General features: G+C 45.1%; 1 protein-coding gene across 2 annotated transcripts in view; it reads left to right on the top strand.

Annotated features, from left to right (window-relative positions):
• The window catches only part of PRICKLE2 (prickle planar cell polarity protein 2), a 309,591-nt gene extending 293,284 nt beyond the window's left edge, over positions 1-16,307 (top strand). For both annotated transcript variants that reach the window (XM_014793514.2, XM_014793520.2), the window contains one exon: positions 10,208-16,307. In XM_014793514.2, the coding sequence (XP_014649000.1) occupies positions 10,208-11,082 (875 nt within the window). In that variant the 3' untranslated portion in view covers positions 11,083-16,307. The remainder of the gene's footprint in view (positions 1-10,207) is intronic.
• The last annotated feature ends 1,040 nt before the right edge of the window (positions 16,308-17,347 follow it).

Raw genomic sequence — 17,347 nt, 5'->3', positions numbered from 1 at the left:
TGGCCCCAAAACGCAAGAGTAGTGATGCTGGCAGTTCAAGTATGCCACAGAGAAGTTATTGTTGTTAATCTCTTAGTGTGCCTGATTTATAAATTAAACTTTATTGTAGGTATGATGTATAGGAAAAAACATGGTGTATATAGGGATCGGTACTATGTGTGGTTTCAGGCATCCACTGGGGGTCTCAGAACGTGTCCCCTGTGGATAAGCGGGGACTACTGTACTCACCTTCACCCTGAGGAGGTAGATTCTATCATTATTCCCATTTTGCAGATGAAGGAACTGAGGCACAAAGCAATCCAGCTCTTGCCTGAGGAGGCACAGCTCTAAGAGACAGAGCCGGCGGGTGAACTCCGGAGCCAAGGCTTCTCCACGCCTGTGCTGCCTTTCAGGTGCTCTATTAATCCTGTTACAGGCGCGGGAAGCACACTCTCAAACCCAAAGTGGCCTAGAAGGACCTCGCTCTGGCTCCTGTTCACCCCCCTGGCCTGGTCCCTGCCGCTCTCCTCCTGGCTCACCACGCGCCAGTCACCCTGCCCTTCTGTCACTTCTTAGAGCACGTGGGACTTTCTGGTACAAAATGTTCCAGTTCCCTCTACCTGGAACGCTTTCCCCTGCTCTTGGCTCAGCTGGCTCCTTCGCATCCTTTAGATCTGACCCTAATTATCACCAACACGGAGTTCTTTGGCTGTCTAGGTAGAGCCAGTCTTTTATTCTGTCATGGCATTGCGTTTCTTTCCCGCCTCATGATTACCACCCGTAATGGCTGTATTGCCATGATGACTTAATGATCTGTTTTCCCTGTACAGTGTAATATCCTTGTGCGGTAGTGCCTGAAAGGGCCCTGTTCCGGTTGTGTGCACAGTGACTGGCAATGGCTGGGTTTCCTCAGAAATCTTTGAAGAAACCAAATGGGTCTCTGGGTCCCTGGCTGCCCACTCTGCTACCACTGGAGAGCCATTTAGCTTCTGCCCCGTGTAGTCAAGTGTTTCCTGAGCAAATGCTCCAGTGTGGTCTGTTTGTTGACTTGAGCTAATGGATTCTGGAAAGCAGCATGTGGTCAGTGTGAGCCCAGAGCAAACTCTGGCCAACAACTGTCAACTGGTTTGAATTTTTTGCACATCCTTTCAATTAGCAACAGGCTTTGTGGCGACACAGCCACAATCCCCCATGGAGCCGAGTAGTAGTTAAAATTGACCCCACATGTTTCTAAAAATGTCACTTCCTGGTTTCCCCCTTCACTACCTTTTACACGTCCATCTTTATTGGGGTAACTTCATCAGAAAGTTAATGAGCAAGTCAGTGGATAGAAGGTTAGGACCTCCAGTCCGAACCCAAGTTTTGATCTTGATCAGTCTTGTCCTTGTAACTATACTGGGTCTGCAAGACAAGCGACTTTTGTCCTGTTGTAACCCGTGTCACTTCCCAACGCCACTGGTTCAAAGGCAAGTCCCTAGAATGAATGCTGCTGTAGAAAACAAAGCTTCCATTGTTGGGGAAACCAGATCAGTCGCATCCTTTGGAGTCAGCTGGTTGTAAAGACGCTGCTCTTCAGTTTGGGCCAGTCTCACGGAGCGGTCGGGGATGGGGAAATGGCCCTTTCCTGAAGGCGGGATCCCGGGAGCCGTGTGGGGGTGTGAAGTCAGAAGTGCGCACACTCCCCACCCCCTGCAGCCTCCCCCTCCCCCTCCTGAACAGCAGCTGGCTAAAGGAAATTGTTGCGTGTGTCTGCCAGCACTTTTCCTGGTACCACAGGAGCAGATGGCAGCCACGTGGCTGTAAGCGCTTATGACCTGCTGGTCGCTGGGGACCCACTAGACAGCCTGGTGACCAGAGGAAGGAGGTAAGAAAGATGCGTTGAGGACTCGAGATTTCAAAATCTTTGAACAGCGGAGGGAAATAAAGCAGTGAAGGCCTGAACCACAGGGAACTCTTGAAACCCACAGAGGGAAGGAGAACTGTCAAGAGTGGGTTTGTTGAGAGGAGTTTAGAGAGAAGAGAACTTAGAGCTCCCCAGTTTTGGAGACATACCACACCCAGCCTAGTGGAATACGTTAATCCTTCTGTGTAAGAGAGGGCGTCCACCCTGTCTAGTGGTCAGGCTCTGTTTGCAGTATGGGGTGGAGCAGGCTGAACCCGGTGCTGCTCCTGGCAGGTCAGGAACAGGGTTCTTCTTAGCCTGTGGTCAGCACTAGCTCCAGGATTGGCTCTGTTGGAACAGTGCTTCTCAAATCAGGGCAATTTTGCCCCCCACGGGACATTTGGCTCAAAAAATATCTGGAGACATTTTGAGTTGTCACAACTGGAGGAAGGAGCAACTGGCATCTAGTGGGTAGAGACCAGGGACGTTGCTAAACATCCTACAATGCACAAGTCAGCCACCCACAACAAAGGATTGTCCTGCCCAAGACGCCAATAGTACCAAGGTTGAATCAGTGCCTCGGAGAGTATGGAGTTTCCTGGAGCAGAAACACTTAAGTTGCAAAGAACATTGTTTTTGAAAGTCTGTCACAACTCTGGCACAGTGTTCCTCTAACCGTCAGTGGAGGGCATGTGAATCACCAGAGGCTCTTGTGCAAAAGCAGATTCTTATTCTGCAAGTCTGGTTAAGAGGCCATTGCTGCTGGTCCACAGGTCACGCTTTGAGTAGCAAGGCATTTTGAGTGTGTTCGTAATCTCCTCCCTTCCTTTCCTTCTCCCTCTCCATCTCTTTCCATCCCCACTCTCCAGCCTTCCCTGTCATACTCTGTTCGAACCATTCCATGCCCTGTCACCAAGGAACACGTGGTGGTGTTGAAACTCCACTGCCCAGATGACAGCTTTTCTCCAGCTGTTGCCAGTTTGAAGTTCAGGGTGTTGATGAAATTAATTGACTTAGTGGAGAAAGGATCCCAAGGGACCTGATCAAACTACCACACACACACACATTTAAATCAACTTGTACCTCAAAGACATTTTTTGCATGGTCCCAGACACTTAGACTGTGTAGAGCCCATGACTTTGGGGATGCTCAGGCTTGATACGGCTTCATAGGCAGCATATTTGCATTCTAAACCAGAGGTTAACGGTTAACAAACTGTTTCTGGAAAGGGCCAGGTAGTAAATCTTTTAGGCTTTGCAGGTCATACAGCCTCTGTCACGACTACTTACTTCTGCCATTGTAGCAGGAAAGCAGCCATAGAAAATTCGCAAATGAATGGGTATAGTTGTGTTCCAATAATACTTTATTTACAAAAACAAGCAGTGAGCTGGATGTGGCCCACAGGCTGTAGTTTGCAAACCCCTTTTCTAAACAATTCCTGTTTCTTCATGTTTCTGCTTTAGAAAAAAAATTCAGGGGCTGGCCCGGTGGCGTAGTGGTTAAGTTCACGCACTCCACTTCAGCGGCCTGGGGTTTGTGGGTACGGATCCTGGGCATGGACCTACGCACCGCTCATCGAGCCACACTGTGGCAGCATCCCACATACAAAATAGAGGAAGACTGGCACAGATATTAGCTCAGGGACAGTCTTCCTTAAGCAAAAAGGGGAAGATTGGCAACAGATGTTAGCTCAGGGCCGATCTTCCTTACAAAAAAAAAAATCATACAGGGAGAACCTTACTCAAAGGGAGCACCTTACTCAAAGGGAGCTAAATCATCAGTATGAGTTGTAAATGTCTAGAGGGCAAAGGTGAGGAGATATTATTTCCTTTACTGCACAGAAATGCGAAATGTGAATAATGCATCTTTTAAGTTGGCAGAAACACAACTCTCTGTCTTCCCATGCCGATTTTTTTTTTTTTTTTTTTTTGGTGAGCAGGGATAGGACTAGAGAGGGCAATAAAGAAGGAACAGAAAGATGTACCAAAAGGGCTGCCATTACATTGAAGTCTGCATTTTCTTCTCTGTGGACTTGAGCGCATACCTTCTACTCTTAGAATAAATAGGGGGAGAGAGCACAGCAAAGATGGCCTTTCTCTTCCATCAGACCCAGAGCATTCTTTGAAGGTATTGATTTTTCTTGCTGTCACCAGCTTCTGTGAGAGCTCCTATTTGCAGTGAGGGTCCATCACTCAGACAAATGCTGGTGTTGCTTAAGGTCCTGGCTGGACCTTCGTGTTGACAGTTTGACCACAGAGAACCACAGGCTAATTTCCACACTGACACCTCCTTGTTGGGGCAAGGCCTGTGGGTCCTGAGGGAAACCTGCGCTTCTGTGGTGTGTGGCCATTTGTGTAGCTCCTGGCCACACCGACCCCTGGGATAAGGATAAATCGAGGCCTTTAACTCCACAGTCACCATCTAGCACCTCTCACAAAGCCTGCATTATTTGGAGAGGAAAAAACCCTCTCTGTCTATTAATAAGACAGAGTTCCACTTGAGCGGAAAACCACCTGGCACCTATGTCTCCTGCTATCAGATGGGATTCTTCTGCTGGATTCTCCAGAATGTGTTGGGGCACTGATAATGCCAATGTCAAATGTGGGGTCAGGCTATTTTCAGCCAGAGCTCTCTGGAGAATTTAGTTTGCAGTCTCTACCTCTACCACCACACCTGTGCTCCTGCATGCGCGAGCGCGCGCGCGGACACACACACACACACACACAGCATGGCTTTGGCACCAAGAAAAGAAAAGTGCATTTATTGCAGGAGAATGGGGTGGCCTTTGGGAACCCCAGTTGGTTGGACTGTATTGATTTGCACTGTTTTGACACTGAGTCTCATGCTGCCCAGACAAATGGAATAAAGAGTTGAATTTCATCTGTGTAGAGAAGTAATCCCCAGCTGCAGTTTGGAAGCACAGATTATTTTAACAGTGGGCATCACCATGTGTCTGGCCCTGTGTGGGTCGTGTTTCTCTGATACATTCATTCATATAATCATACATTCAACAAGTATTTGTCTTTACAGTTGGCTGGGTGTAAAATTCTTGGGGCATGCATTCTTTCATTGGGGACTTTTAGGCCTTGCTTACTTTCTTCCAGCATATTGAATACCAGGTAGTGAGATGGGGGCTAGCAAACAGGAAAAACACATTTTTAAATTAAAAAGGAGAATTTTGACATTTTTCCTCATCTAATCATCACTACAGCTTTTGGACTCAGACACTGTTGTTATGCCCATTTTACAGATGCATCTCAAGAGGTTCAAAAATCGCCCCAATTCAGGAAGTGGCTCTCCAGTTCTGCTCCTAGTTAGAGACAGAGGGAGTCTTTCTCAAGCTGAGGTGTGAGCTGTGATAGTACAGTTTCCTCTTGGGGACATGGAAGCTGCTAATTTAAACAGATCTCCAGAGCTGTGATTAATAAGGCAAAACATTTTTTGTAGATCAAGCAGCTACTTATAAACCAGACATTCTTCGACTTTAAAATTGGAGAAGCCCCAGATGGTGGGCCTTATAAAGAAAGACTAGAGACAATGAGATTGACAGGTGTGACCGTGGTATTTTTGTTCCCAGTGGTTGGCATCCCACCCATCAGAATTACAGTCAGCTGTTCTTTAAGTCGTGGTCCACGTCAGGTCAGAGAGTGCTTGCTTTTTCCTAGCTGTGGGCAGTGTGAGGATTCGTTTACCTGAATTTCACAAATATTTAGTGAGCACCAACAGGGCAATGCTAGTTCCAGGAGAAGGCAGTGGACAGGGGGACAAGACTGCTCCCATGGGACATCTGTTCAGCTACAGACTTACACGTGAACTTAAGTCTGGGTGGGGACCATAAAAGTCAAGGCTACAGAGTGACTGGTTGGCAGGGGGACAACTTTGCTGCTTTAGAAAGTACAATCAGGGCAAGCCCCACTGAAGAGGTGACATTTACTTGAGGGCCTTAAAGATCAGAAGAGTCAGCTGTGCAAAGGGGAGAGTTTCCCAGAGGGGGCTGGAACGAGCTTGCTGGTGTGCTGGGGAGGGAGAAGAACGGAAGCTCGGGTGAAGCAGAGTAAGCTGGGAGGAGCGTTTAGCCGATGATCTTGGAGACACCCGAGGGCCTGGAGGTTTGCACAAGGATCTGGGTTTGCCGATAATGAAATTTACCACAGAGCCACCCTGTTTGGAGGCAAGTACATAATCATGGCTCATCTGTGGGCAACACTGGCCATTCTGTTCATGCCCCGCATGCAAGAAGACCCTGGAGGAGAATCTGAGTTAATAAATAAGAAGGTAAACATTTCTCCTGTCTGGCGTGAGCAGGTAGCATTTCTAGTCCCACCTACACATCCCCTGGGGAAGAGCTTATGCTTTGGTCAAACTGATAGTAGACTCTGGGCTTGAGCAACAGGGCCCTGTTCCTGCCAGAGCACTTTTCTTTTTTGGGGGGTGGGGGGATGAGGGGAGGCAGTTAAGAGTATCCTGAGATCCCCCAGGATGCAGAAGTACAATAGGAGAAGATCACCTCCCAGCAGAACTGAAGCTGCCCTTCACGTTTACTTCATTGAAATATGAATCTGTTCACACGCAGGACGTTCTCGGAAATGCTTGACTTCGGGGCTTATAAAAGACAGGCTCAGGCAAACAACGTGTCTGGGAATTTATAGTATTTGCTAGATTATTTATACTGACCCTAATTCCATCTAAGGCGTGAGTAGAAAGCCCGGCAAAGATCATTGTGCCCGTCTAGATGTATAGCTTTTGTTTCTACATATGATTTCTGAAGATTTTTTTTCCCCTTCCTTTCTCGAGTTCATCTGCTCAGGCTACTCATTCATCATCTTAGGTTGCTCTCCTCTCCTCTCTGCCTTCATATTGGGGAGGCTCTGGAAGTGATTAGGCTGTTGTAAATCAGCTTTTATGATGTGTACGTCGGAGATAAGCAGTGGGAAAGGAAGGGTTGGAGGACTCAACTCCTCCTGCCCTGCAATTGTCCCAATGATGAAATTTTTAAAAATATGACTGGAAAGTACGATGTTTGGCACAATAGTTTCTCCATAGGCATCTCCAACATTTAAATTTGGCTCCTTAATAAGAACATTGCACATCGTTTTATTGGCGTGTAACTTACATAAGGTAAAGAAAACAAATATTAAAACTACACTTCCAGGAATTTTTACATACACATATCCTTTTATAACCATCACCCAGATCTAAGATATAGACCATTTTCAGCACTCTAGGGGTTTCCCTTATGCCCCGTTCCGCTATCCTGACCTGTCACCATAGATAACCTTAGCCTGTTCTTGAACTTCATATGAATGGTATCATACAGCACATATGCTTTTGTGTTTCTCAGCATTTTCTGTGAGATTCATCCATGTGGTTGGGCATAGTTATTCATTCTCGTTGATGTGTAGTATTCCGTTATATCATGGTTTCTCAACTGTAACATTATTGATGTTTGGGGCTGGATGATTCCTTGTTGTGGGACTGTCCTGTGCACTGTAGGATGTTTGGCAGCATCTCTGGCCTCCACCTACTAGATGCTGATGTTGTGCATGCACGCGCGCGCGCGCACACACACACACACACAGTGATTTCCCCTAGAATTGAAAACCATTGCATCATATACATATACTACAATTTTTAAGAAACTTTTTATTTGGAAATAATTTCAAACTTACTGAAAAGTTGCAAATGGAACAAACAACACTCATAATGTACTCTTCATGTAGACTCACCTGTTATTAACATTTTACCCCATTTGCTTTATCATTTGCTCTCTCTTGCTCACACATACAATTTGTTTCATAACCATGTGAAAGCAGGTTGCATCCACCTTGTCCATTTACCACTGCATACTTCCATGTGTATTTCCCAAGAATAAGGATTTTCTCCAACTTTATCATAATTATCAACTAACTATGGTAAATTTAGCATAATACTTTTATCTATTGGCCATGTCCCAATTTTTGTCAATTGATCAACAGTTATCCTCTATAGCACTTATTTTCCCTACAGAGCAGGTTCCAGTCCAGGATCAGGTATTGTATGTAGTTGCCATGTTTCCTTAGTGTCTGTCAGTCTAGAACATTCCCTCAGCCTTTCTTTCTTTGTCTTTTATGATACTGATTTTTTTAAAAAGAATACTTTCCCTTTTATCTTAATAGAACATTCCTCATTTTGGAGGTTTGTCTAATCTTTCCTCCTGAATACATTTAAGATATGTATTCTTGGCTGGAAGACTACATAAGTGACTGTGCGTCTTTCTTAGGACGTCTCATCTGGAGGTAAGTGACTGTGCGTCTTTCTTAGGACGTCTCATCTGGAGGCACGTGATGTCCAGTTGCACCTCATCAGTGATGTTAAGTCTGATCTCCTGGTCAGAATGTTGTCTGATTTCTCCACTGTATAGTTAGTAAATTTTCCCTTGCAGCTAATAAGCGATATGTGGGGAAACACTTAACACCATGAAAATATCCTGCTCCCACATCTCATTTTACCCCCTAACTTCAGCATACTTTGACCCTTGCATGAACCAGTCTTAACCTACATTGATTACAAAATGATGATCTTCCAAATCCAGCACTCCCTCTGTATGTACTCACCCTACTCAGCATTCTGCTAAATACAAGAGCTCGCTCTTTTCCCCCATTTCTTTATTGATGTTTTTGTCTGTTATCAGTATGGACTCATGAATTCCTGTTTTATCCAATGGTTTATAAATCATTAGTGTTTCAACTATTTTAATCCTCAAATTGCTCAGATTTGGCTTGTGGGAGCCCCTTCAAGTTGGGCTGTGTGTTCTTCTGGCAAACTCCCATCATTTTTTAGTTTTAACACTTCCTTATTTTTTGGCATTACAAGATGTTCCAGGCTCATCTTTTACCTTCCCCTCTTTTGTCCTGGAATCAATCATTTCTCTAAAGAATCCTAGTTCCTTTTAATGGAGAATAGTAGAAAATACCACAACTTATTTATCCTTTTTCCTGTTCATTGACATTTGAGTTGTTTCTAGTTCTGGGCTATTATGAAGAAAGCTTCTCTAAATACCCTTGTACGTTTTTTTGGACCTATAAACTGACTTCTGTTGGGTATATAACCAAGAGTAATGATGGAAAGTCATAAAATTTCCACTCTGGTTATATACCCAACAGGAGTACGTAAGTCCACAAAAAATGGACACAGATATTCAAACCGGCTTTGTTCATAATTCATATATATGTATATTTAGGGTCAGTAGATATTGCCAAGTATCAGTTTTACAAAGTGCTCATAACATTGCTTTAGTTTTGTCAGGGGAGGGGAAGTCGTTGGCCCCAGTAGGTGGGGAGGAATAATCAGTGGCAGGGGGCATAGTGGGCCGTGGCAATCGAAAGATATGGTGTCTGTGACCAGAAATGGCAAAATCGCTGATCTTCCAGTAGATGATGAGTGGAAAATGCTGAGATTTTGTCACCTAATCCATTCTTAGCCTTCTCTTTAGAGAGTGCTGCTTTAAGATGGGCAAAATGGAAGTTATTGAAGTCAAGAATCTCCCACTATCTTCAAAATGGTTTTCATCTCAGTGATGCCAGCACTTAGGGAATGCAGGTCCATTGCTGGGCACGTGCTGTTAGAGAGCATTGGAGTCACTGCTTTGTTTTAAAAAGGGCCTCCCCAGGGGGAAGGAGGATGCCCCAGAGTCCCACTCACATCATCTGGCTGCTCAGGACCCATTTAGAACCCTGCAACAGTCATTCACTAAACAGCCTGAGGGAGTAAATATCCCTGTCTACACCCTGGGAGTCACTTAGTGTCAGCCATTTGAGATAGGGGGCTTAGGGACAGCAGGCAGGGCAAGAAACTGCTGGAAGCTAACAGAGAAGTGAACTGGTCCAGTAAAATGGGGCTAGATTCTAGGCTCAGTGTTGCCAGGAAATGCTTGGGCATGGGCCAGCCTCTATAGCTTCAAGTTTCCTCTCCCAAAATAGCTGTCCTACCTACTATAGTGCATGATTAGAATCGAAGAGGTCATTGAGGCACTCTGTAAAGTGAAATTCTAAACAGAGGAAAGATCATGCATAAGATACCCAATGGGCTGTTAGTAATTTTGATGAGCCTTTGAAAAAATTCATAATTGGTAAAATGCGTCTCTGTGGATGCATTTAACCAGGTGCCCCCTCTAGGTGGACACTGCCCCCCTGTGGAGTGGAGAGAGCCCTCCTACTCACTTTCTGAGAGAGCCTTTGTGTGGTACACAACTGCATGACCTTGTGCAGCGACCCTGGATAGATGACAGTTCAGATGACCAACAGTGACAGTGACCCCCAATGCCACGTTTGTAATAACCTCCGTGGTCCTATCCTCTTTCTCCCCCAGGCCTCTCTGCAGATTGTGGCGCCAAGCGCCAGGAGCACCTATCCCGGTTTTCCATGCCTGACCTCAGCAAAGACTCTGGAATGAATGTCTCCGAGAAGCTGAGCAACATGGGCACGCTTAACTCATCCATGCAGTTCCGGAGCGCGGAGTCAGTTCGCAGCCTGCTGTCTGCCCAGCAGTACCAGGAGATGGAGGGAAACCTCCACCAGCTCGGCAACCCCATTGGGTACAGAGACCTGCAGTCCCACGGAAGGATGCATCAGAGCTTTGATTTTGATGGGGGGATGGCGGGCAGCAAGCTGCCGGGGCAAGAGGGTGTGAGGATCCAGCCCATGAGCGAACGCACGCGGAGAAGAGCTACTTCCCGCGACGACAACCGCCGCTTCCGACCTCACCGCTCCAGGCGTTCCCGACGCTCTCGGTCAGACAACGCCCTCCACCTGGCCAGCGAACGCGAGGCCATCTCTCGGTTAAAAGAAAGGCCCCCGCTCAGAGCCAGGGAGGACTATGACCAATTCCTGCGCCAGCGGAGCTTCCAGGAGAGCCTGGGCCAGGGGTCCCGGAGGGACCTGTACGGCCAGTGCCCGAGGACTGTGTCGGACTTGGCTTTGCAGAATGCCTTTGGGGAGCGATGGGGACCCTACTTCACCGAGTATGATTGGTGTTCCACCTGCTCCTCCTCCTCTGAGTCTGACAACGAGGGCTATTTCCTAGGAGAACCAATCCCCCAGCCAGCCCGCCTGCGATATGTCACAAGTGATGAGCTGCTGCACAAGTACAGCTCTTATGGCCTCCCCAAGTCTTCCACCTTAGGTGGCAGGGGACAGTTGCACAGCAGGAAAAGACAAAAGAGCAAAAACTGTATCATTTCTTAATCTGATTGGGGTCAGGGAATGGGGGAAGATGGGAGCTAAGAATGTAGATTCAGAAAACTTGCACTGTTTTACATTTTAAAGCGCTTTTGGGGGTGGTTCCTGGAGAAGAAGAGGGAAGTGCTCTCAGTTGATGGAGGCAAGGATACAGATTGACTCAATAGGTAGTCACAGTTCTTGGCATGTTAATATTATTTGCACATTTCACTTTGGAATCACGATAGACTCTATGGCGGCCCCAGGTTGGTCACCTCCTTGCCATCAGTCTGTGCTGAGTTACCACTCGCAAGATGGCAAATTGTTTCCCACTCGCTTATATCCTCTCTGGTTCTCTTACTTTTAGGACCCTTTTTCCAGTAAGTAATTTGTTTATTAGCCAGGACCCAACACTAAGTTATTTACATGTCCATTGTAAATGCTATGTAAATGAGAGTTCTGATAAAATATTTTTGTATTTTGTAATATCAAAGGAATTTCTATATCGTAAGACTCAGTGGAGACTTGCATGCACATCCAGCCTTGTCTTTGAGTAGTATTCGAAAGTGGTCCAGGACCACCTTTTGTTTTCTTCTTTCTATACAAGTTTGTTACATGTCAGTGAGACCTTTTTCAAAGGAGTTTATTCAATTTGGCTTTTTGTGGCTGAAAAAAAAAAAAGTAACTATTATACCCAAAGCATTTTATGCTCCATTCCATCTTTAAGGAGCCATCCTTAAGTCTGCTCCTACCCTCAGTAGAATCTCTTCCCTACAAAGTGATAGTAATTTTTTTTTTCATTGCAAACGTAACTTTGCCAATTAGAGAAAGCAACCAGTGTCAGTCAAGTGCTGTGAGAAATGCCCTCCCTGCTGGGAACATTGAAGTTGCTTACTATTGATCTGTCCCTTGGGGACAATAAAAGTGACTGTGAGTGGTGCCGTGTGTGATGTCAGCATGACGTTGTTTTGACTGTGGCATTATTTTCTGGTGCTCCTGTTTCCTGGATTGTATTATCTGCTTTCCTTTACCAAGGCAGACGGAACAGCTGCCTTAGCCTGACAACCGATTGTCCTCACTGCAAATGAGCTTAAGCATAAGGAATTTAGGGACAGAAAGGTTCTGAGGGGCTCTGGTGGTGATGGTGTGTTCTAGAGTGTGTGTCACACATGGAGAAGGAACAAGGTCATTTGAAAACAGAAAGCAGGTCCAGGGTAGAAACTGAAGGAGGATATGAAGGAGGGTCAGAGCAAAGAAGAACTTCTGGAAATGAAGCAGAGCAGAGGTGACAACCTCCTTGAATTAGCCCCCAGTGCTTGTGGAAAGAATCCAGTTTCACACACTCCGTAACCAGAGTATCTCAGTTACCCGGAATGGTTGAGCTGCTCAGGAGATTTCAGAGTAATGGTCTTGAAAAACAAATGTTGTTGAAAGGGGGATTTCCATTTTGAACTTTGGGGACTGTTGATCAGACAGAAAATGGGCTCAAAAGTGAGTTTGCTTAAAGAAGACATTTAACGGTTGTGTTGTTTATAGTCAAATAAAACTTCCTACCTTGCTTCAGTTAAAAATGAAGCGCTTGCTTTTTCTTCCATTCTCCTCCTCCCCTTAATGGATTGTGGCAGTTGAAATAATCCATCGGAGGACCCACCTGTAGTGAGATGTACTGTCGATGTAGTACACGGTGTATCTCAATGGCCATCTGCCATGGTGAGGTGAGCGTGGTCTCTTTTCAGTATAGTAGTTAATATTTTCTAGTATTTTTTTATGGAGAGAATGTGAAAAGTGGCTTTTCAGACACCATATCAAATGGGTCTGGGGAGAGGAAGGCTGTAAAGGATGTGGAAATGGCACTCCATTCAGGATGTATTAAAATAATTTGCTTTTCAGGTATTAATAGGACATTTGTCATTGTCACTGATTTTTTAAAAAAGCAATGCAAATGTTGGTTGTGGCTGTTTCCGCATGCTATCTTCATATCTAAATGCTTCATTAATTATCCAAGCCTACGGAGAATTAACTCTATTATGTTTGTATAGTAAGTTTGTAAACTGCTTGGCAAACTGATTAAGAAATAATGTGCAACACCCTGCTACTAAAGTAGCGGGTTTCTGGTAGAAATCGGGTGAGTCCAATTTGGAGTTCTGAGTTCCTTAATTGATGCGAATAAAAAGGCATTTTGGAAAAAGAAAAGAGAGAAAAAAGTAGATCATGTAACTTAGCAAACAGCTGAAAATAATGTCTGTCCTCTGTGGCCTGGAATTCAATGAAAGAAATTCTCCTAGTAAATGTCGCTTTCTAACTCTGTCCTTTTCAGAGTACCTCTTACATTTCCCAGATGAGGCTTTAACCACCATCAGTAGAAAGAAGGATGTGGCCTAGAAACTGACACAGAACTAGTACCCAAAGGGATCAGAGGAATAAGAATTTCAGATCTAGCTGCCCAGGGATATCCAGCAGCTGAACTGGTCAGATATAATGAATTGAGATATAATGAATTACAAGCCTCAGGGTCACACTGTCTACAAGCAAGATCACCTCCATCTATTCCACCACTGCAGATGTCTTCTCCCCAGCCCACGTGCAGCCAGGCACCTTGCAGGCCTCCTTTCTGTTGGGGGACAGCTAAATCCTCACGATGATGATGGAACCTCCAAGTGAATGCTCCAGAGAGAGCAGGTGTCACTGTATTGGGAGTTTCCCCTGTTAGTGATAACTTACATGTAACATCCCAGACTCCCATTCCCAAAAATTCAATGCATTCTATTCTGAGGCAAGAATGTAGGGTCCTTACCTGATTCCTCCATCATAGCCATGAGCTCTTCTTGGGCAAGTTTCACCTGTGAGTGGGGCCTGCACTCACCTCTTCTTAGATCATCATTTCATCTTCAGTAGACTGTTTTTAGAAAAGTAATCTTTTCCCAGTTTCCTCTCTAATGGGGTTTGGTTTTGTTGTTGTTGTTTTCCTTTTTTTTCTACCTCTCCTCATATTGGACTTGTTCTTGTCCTTTGGTTAAAACCACAGTTTTGGAGTTCAGTTCATTTCCTATTTCTGCTCGATTTAGTGGCAATAGAGCTGACTCTTTCCCAAGAAGTAGAAGTCATTGACAGTTTCCTGAATGGCCCTGCCAATACATGCTACCCTTGATACTATGAACAAGTTTCTTAGCAGGCTGGTGGCATTGAATGTGGCATTCAGGCACCCTTCCTTCTGTCATATAGTTCTGGGATCTCTACCAAGTACGAAGGTGAATGAGGCAAGGGAAACTGAACCATGCTTCCTGGTTTTGCATGTGTTTGAGGAGGAAGAATTCCTGGTGTTGGTTGGTTGACACCTTCCTTCCACATTTCACCCTCTGTTCTCTAGTCCTCTCTTTCCACCCTCAGCCAGCCCAGTGAATAAGCAACTTTGTATTTCTAGTATGGGACCTGAAGGCAGCTCTTTCTCATCCTCTTTTCCATTCTGTAGAATGCTCCTGCACTGCAGCAAGATTGTATTTCCTTCTTCCTGGCAGCAGCTTTCTGCTTCTTGAGTACCGCTAGCCATTGTTGAGTTGAGGTGGGGCCAGTGATGGCATATATGGAACACATGCTCTGCCATCCCTGCAACCTGGGCAGATACAACCAATGTGTCACTGAATACTTTCCCAAAGAACGTGGATGCAGCCTCAAAAATCTTCACAACACTCCAAACAGCCAGGACCAATTGATCTTATTTGTCTGATAACAAATCTTATCTGTGAACTGATTCTTATCTGTCTTTCCACCCTGGGCTCTTTCGCCATTGGCTCAAAACAGTACACCAGCTATTTAGAAAGTATCATTCATCAATTATTGTGAGACTCCAATTCCAATGTCTCCCTGCTGTGGATGCTTAAGGAGGCTGGCTTCTTTAGCCTAAACCAAGACCCATCTCTGGCCTCCTTCTCCATTCTCGTGTTCTTGGCCAATAATTATAGGCAACCTTCTGTTCATCCTTCTGCAGAGGTCAGATAGGAGTCCATCTTATTCCTTGTCTAATCCCACCTTCTAATAAGAAATAACACAAATATTTAAATTCCAAGGAGAAGTGCTCTTTGCGTATTTCTGTCTAACAGAAACCAGATGCGAACGCCTAAGAAGGAGGATCTATCTATGACAAAGGAAAGTGGAAAATGGAACCAGTTATGGGAATATTTCATGCCAGAAGAGTTGCTATAAGCAACTGTTGAGCACCTTCAGGGCTTTGAAATGGGCTCTGCGGACAGCATTCCAGGTGCAGGACTCAGCCAGCCTCCTCTGCCAATTCTGAAGGCAGTTTCAGATTGCTGCCTCTTGAGGTACATTTCTTGAAAGCACAAGACAAGTGGGAATGAAGAGAGCTTTGCCTTGCCTCCAGTGATTGGTCCCTCTGGGGCCTCAGCAGACACCAGAGCTTGTTTGTCTGACCACTTGGAAGCAGTCATCAAGGCTAGGATCAAGAAAGGATTGGAATCTTTTTTCCATTTTCTCATAATAGTAGCCCAGTCAATACAAGACTCCCATAAAACAATAGCTCACTGTTGGGAGCTATTCTATTTTATAAGCTTACTTCCTGCTGACAAAACTAGCTTTCCCCAAGGGGTATAAAAAGGAGGGGAGAGATTCACATAGTGTTAGGAAAACACTTCTGTGATTTAGATATGGTGAATCCGTAGGATAAGAAAAAATTGTCTTGTTCTATCATGCAAGTTTCCTGAGACATCCCTCAACCCTGCTGGGCATTTGGCTGTTGATGTTCAATAGGTCACTGACCAAGCTTTCCTAAATTTTTCGGAGAGAGTTACTCACCAGTAAGATCTGTTCTCAAGCCTATCTAGCTGATTTCCATATTTTTCTGTAAAGCATTTTGGTTCTATCATAGGCCCTGACTTAACATTCTAAGGCCTATGAGTCCTCCATTTTCCTTAGCAAATTAGGACTTGGGCAGTTTTCCCTCTCCTAAACTCATTCTCTCCTTTACAGGATTGCTTTGTCCATCTCCTGCTTCAATTCCAAGTGCATAAACAAAACCTCAAAAGGCCTGAGAAGGTGAGGCAGGCCAGAGTCTGTGTTGTGTGTCGAGTGTCAAGCTATTTGTTAAGAAGGTCTGCAACAGGCCTTTGGTGTGGGCTCTGCCAGAGACGGGTGTGAACTCTTTGCTTGAGATCCGTGCCCTGTAAAATGGATATGATGTTTTACTGATGTCTGTAATACATTTGTAAACTTCCAATAAAATTTGAATAAAAGAAATGTTGCCGTTCCTCTCAGTCCTCCCTCGCTTTCCAGATTTTTGGAAATCTTTGCCTTTGAGCGCCTCAACAGAGAAGAGAGAGGCTGCATGTGTCAGGGGATGAGATTTACTAAGAAAGATGAACCTGATTGTTTAAATCAGGATTTCTCAGCCTCGGCACGACTGACATGTTGGGCTAGTTCATTCTTTGTGGCGGAGGACTGTCCTGTGCGTTGTAGGATGTTGATTGTTGACCTCTACCCGCTAGATGCCAGTAGCACCCCTCCTCCTGAGTTGTGACAACTCAAAAATGTCTCCACACTGCATGCCCATTAGGATGGCTACTATCAAAAAACAAAACAAAACAAAACAGAAAATAACGTGGGGGCGAGGATGTGGAGAAATTGGAACCCTTGTGCATTGTTGGTGGGAATGTGAAATGGTGCATCCTCCATGGAAAACTGTGATGGTTCTTCAAAAATTAAAAATAGAATTACCATGTAATCCAACAATGCCACTTCTGGGTATATATCCAAAAGAATTGAAAACAGGGCCTCAGAGATATTTGTATAGCCATGTTCATAGCAGCATTATTCACAATAGCTAAAAGGCAGAAGCAACCCAAATGTCCATTGATGAATGATGGATGAGAAAAATGTGGTCTTGGGGCCGGCCCAGTGGCGCAAGCGGTTAAGTGCATGCACTCCGCTACGGCGGCCCGGGGCTCGCCGGTTCGGATCCTGGGCACGCACTGACGCACTGCATGGCAAGCCATGCTGTGGCGGCGTCCCATATACAGTGGAGGAAGATGGGCATGGATGTTAGCCCAGGACCAATCTTCCTCAGCAACAAAAGAGGAGGATTGGCAGATATTAGCACAGGGCTGATTTCCTCACACACAAAAAAGAAAAATGTGGTCTATACATACAATGGACTACTTACTATTCTTCCTTTAAAAGGAAAGAAATTCTGACACATGCTCCAACATGGATAAAACTTGGGGACATTATGCTAAGTGAAATAAGCTAGTCACAAGAAGACAAACACTGTATAATTCTACTT

Source organism: Ceratotherium simum, chromosome 5 (genome assembly GCF_057802395.1).
Source record: "Ceratotherium simum simum isolate JZ-2026a chromosome 5, ASM5780239v1, whole genome shotgun sequence".
NCBI lineage: Eukaryota > Metazoa > Chordata > Mammalia > Perissodactyla > Rhinocerotidae > Ceratotherium > Ceratotherium simum.
The sequence above is the reverse complement of the archived record's forward strand: the minus strand, read 5'-3'. Positions and strand labels throughout refer to the sequence as shown.